Source organism: Cannabis sativa, chromosome 9, assembly GCF_029168945.1.
Source record: "Cannabis sativa cultivar Pink pepper isolate KNU-18-1 chromosome 9, ASM2916894v1, whole genome shotgun sequence".
NCBI lineage: Eukaryota > Viridiplantae > Streptophyta > Magnoliopsida > Rosales > Cannabaceae > Cannabis > Cannabis sativa.
In genome coordinates this window covers 36,510,526-36,514,476 of record NC_083609.1, presented here as the reverse complement: position 1 = coordinate 36,514,476, position 3,951 = coordinate 36,510,526, and the positions used below count along the sequence as shown (strand labels likewise).

General features: G+C 38.5%; 1 protein-coding gene and 1 non-coding gene across 2 annotated transcripts; one reads left to right on the top strand and one right to left on the bottom strand.

Moving 5' to 3' along the window:
* Positions 1 to 271: 271 nt before the first annotated feature.
* Positions 272 to 1,665, bottom strand: LOC133031381 (uncharacterized). The gene is made up of 2 exons (XM_061104865.1): positions 884 to 1,665; positions 272 to 290 (listed from the first exon to the last, which is right to left on the bottom strand). The coding sequence occupies exons 1-2, from the start codon at positions 1,663 to 1,665 to the stop codon at positions 272 to 274; spliced, it is 801 nt and encodes a 266-aa protein (XP_060960848.1).
* A 686-nt stretch (positions 1,666 to 2,351) lies between these two features.
* On the top strand, positions 2,352 to 2,458 carry LOC115701664 (small nucleolar RNA R71). The gene has a single exon (XR_004008654.2). It is a non-coding gene; the product is annotated as a small nucleolar RNA R71 (small nucleolar RNA).
* The last annotated feature ends 1,493 nt before the right edge of the window (positions 2,459 to 3,951 follow it).

The following is a 3,951-nucleotide window of genomic DNA, read 5'->3' as shown; positions in this document are numbered from 1 at the left end:
ATCTGCTCTCACACCATGCATTTTGCTCCCCCAAACTAATTATATAGCTTATGATATCATTGATAAATAGTGAGGACAAAATTTAACAGCGTGGATACATATTTCGGTTCAACAGGTGAAGAATAAAACAGGTTTAGGCTCAAGAGGGTCAACTAAGGATAATCATTTCATGGTAGGCTTGAAAGGCTCAAACTATCCAACAAATGCCTAAATCATATTCCTATTGAATGTTGTCAAGGATTTCGCCTCAAAAGAATAAGACATGCAAGTTCTAAGCTATCAAGTCAATCCTACAACAAACCATAGTAAAACAATTATAACATATTTCACAGATCATCAAATTGCATTCTTACACATGTTATACAAGCATCCAAACTAATCCAAAGAGTTATCAGAATTAAGCACACAGTTATTTTGCAATTTTAGAGCACATTACATTAAACAGCAGCACACAATTATCTTTTATCTTATTGCCATTCCTAACTAAATCAGAAAATTAAAGCAGAAAATTAAAAATGCAAATTAAAAATAAAATTTTTAAATCCCTCCCCCCAAACTAAAGATTCACATTGTCCCCAATGTGCTATAATATTCAAGGTGAGAAGGACTTACCTGAACCCCCATCAGAAGGGGTTTGGCCCCAATACTGCTTCAAATTGGATCAAGTCCACCTCTTGCATCCAATAGGGTCCTTGTACCAAATGAAGAAAATTGACCTCCAATGTTGCTAATTTTAGAGTTTTGCACAAGAGTAAGTTCACCTTCAGAACTACCACACATCAATCTTTTCAAACGACGCCGAATCGTTCGAAGTCTCTCTTTAGGCTTTGCTCCGTCCTTATCAGCTTTAACAAAAGAACCCTTCACCATCTCAATCTTGCAACAGGTAGGAATGTCGGTTGGGGCAAAAACATTAAAACTGACCTCTTCATCTTGCACTCGCAACTTTAACTCCCCCTTTTGAACATCTATTAATGCTCGACCCGTGGCTAAGAATGGTCTTCCCAAAATAATGGGAATAGTTGAATCTTCCTCTATATCAAGAATTAGGAAATCAGCAGGGAAGATAAACTTACCAACCTTCACTAGTACATCTTCAATTATCCCACGAGGATGAGTCAAAGAACGATCCGCTAGTTGTAAAGTCACTGTTGTGGGCTTTGCTTTTCCCAATCCTAGCCTTTTGAAGACAGACAAGGGCATTAGATTAATGCTTGCTCCCAGATCACATAGAGCTTTAGTTTCCACCGAACCCCCTATAGAGCATGGAATATTGAAACTACCCGGATCTTTAAGCTTGGGCGGTAGTTTCTTTTGCAAAATGGCGCTACACTCCTCAGTTAATGCCACTGTTTCATAGTCCTCCATTTTTCTCTTCTTTGACAGAATCTCTTTCATAAACTTCACATAACGGGGCATTTGTTCCAAAGCTTCAGCAAAAGGAATGTTGATGTGTAATCTTTTAAAGACCTCTAGAAATTTTGTGAACTGCTTGTCTAGATTGGTCTTTCGGAGTCTCTGAGGATAGGGTATTTTCACATGATGATCAATACTGATTGGTGGAGACTGCTGTGGTGGTGCTGGACTATCTGTAATCTTCTTATCTGATGATGTTTGAGTTGGTGCTGTTTGATCTTTAATCTTTTCATCCACTGGTTGTATCATCTCAGGCCCATCATATTTCTTTCCACTCCTCAAGGAAATTGCTTTACATTGCTCTTTTCCTTTTGCATCATTAGTGCTAGGCGAATTTCCATGAGCTTGTTTTTTCCACTTGAGTAGCCAATTGTTCCATTTGAGTTTCTAGAGTTTTAATAGAGGCTCTAGTTTCCATCATGAATTGGAGCAATAAATCAGCTTGGATAGTGGAGCCTCCACTAGAACTTTGTTGTTGCAGCTGTTGTTGGTTTTGTTGGGGCTGGTTTCTCTGCTGGTAGAACCCCTGTTGGTTGTGCCCATAATTATTGTTTTGGGAATAGTTTCCAATGGCTTTTGCTTGATCCATTGGCAAATCATCCACATCTGCCTGACACTCAGAAAAGTGATGGGGACCTCCACATATCTCACAAACCACTTGAGCTTGTTTGGCTTGCATTGCGATCAACTTTGTTAGGGCCTCAACCTGAGCTGTCAGCTTTGTAATGGCATCCACCTCTAGCACACCAGCTACCTTCTTAGTTTGACTCCTTTCAGTTGGCCACTGCTGATTGTTTAGAGCCATCTCCTCCAATAGATCGTAAGCCTCATTTGCACTCTTTCTCATAAAAGCTCCACCAGATGTTGCATCTATAAGAGTTCTAGTGTTACCAACCAGCCCGTTGTAGAAGTTATGAACCAGCATCCACTTCTCAATACCATGATGAGGACACTTTCTGATTAAGTCCTTGAACCTCTCCCAAGACTCATAGAGAGACTCATTCTCTTGTTGACAGAAATTGTTGATCTCTCCTCGCAGCTTAGCAGACTTTGCTGGGGGAAAGAACTTAGACAAAAATTTAGTTGCTAAGTCTGTCCATGTTGCTATGGAATTTGGTGGCAAGGAGATTAACCAGCTCTTGGCTCTTTCTCTAAGTGAGAATGGAAACAGTCTCAAACGAATGGCATCATCACTAACTCCATTGACTTTAAAAGTCTCACAAAGTTCCATGAAGTTCGAGAGATGCAGATTAGGATCTTCAGAAGGGAGGCCACCAAACTGAACTGAGGACTGCACCATTTGAAGTATGGCAGGTTTGATCTCAAAGTTATTCGCATCCACTGCTGGTGGCCTGATGCATGACTGAACCCCCGTAAGAGTTGGGAGGATGTAATCTCTCAAGCTACGACCATTAGCTTGATCTTCCACGGCACCACCATTATTACCGTTGTTTGCAGCATTATTCACAACATTAGCATTGTCAGCCATGATTTCTGGTGTTTCAACAGGTGCTGAAACTCTCTCTTGCCTTTTGTTCCTCCTGTTTCTCCTACAAGTTTTCTCGATTTCAGGGTCGACGGGTAATACAACTGCTTGCCCTTGGCGGCGCATGCACTCAAGATACCTGAAATAGATAAAAGTAGCTTTGCAAGAGACAGGTTAGAAATTCAGCAAGAGAAATAAACCAAAGTAGAAGTTAGTATAATTTTGTGTAATATTAATCTTTAAACAATTCCCCGGTAACGACGCCAAAAACTTGTTGCGAAACTTATTAATTACTACGCAAGTGCACGCAATCAAGTAGTATACTCATGCAAGTGAGGTCGAACCACAGGGAATTGGATTAATTACTACTAAACTATACTTATAATTTTATTTGGCAAATCAAAAGTATTTAGGATTGAAAAAGGAAGAAAGAAATTCAAGAAACTTAAAGAAACAAGTGAATATTAATCAAGATGAGAGAATAGGGAGACGAATCCTGTTGTTAAGTTACCAATGTTAATGTCTAATTGCTATCCTTCTCTTGAAGTGAATGACAGATTATAAATTAACCTAGCTCTTTTCAGATCTTCTAGGTTCTAAATCTCATGCTCTCTAATTAATCTCTTAATTAAACTAACATGAAATCAGCATTAAGCAATAATCTAAATGTCACAAAGGCTATGTAAATACTTTCGTTTCACATCAAAACCTAGACTATCCAATTTTAGCATTCTCAATTCTCACTTTTCAGATTTCGAATTGAGATCATAAAACATGTAAAAGGTGATCAATCTTGCACATGGAAATTAAACACAAATATGAATAGTGTTCACAATCAAGATGGAGGAATGGCAATTATTCATTAACTAGGAAAAACTTAAACAACATTCATCATTCTCCCTAAATAGGAGTTTAGTTCAAAACATCCATAATCAAATCCATAATTAACATTGAAATAGAAAAGAACATAGAAAAATTAAAGAGAAGAGAAAGAACTAGTTGAAGCAATTGATTCGGGTCGCCACAAGCCGTTCTTCTAGCCTCCTTCT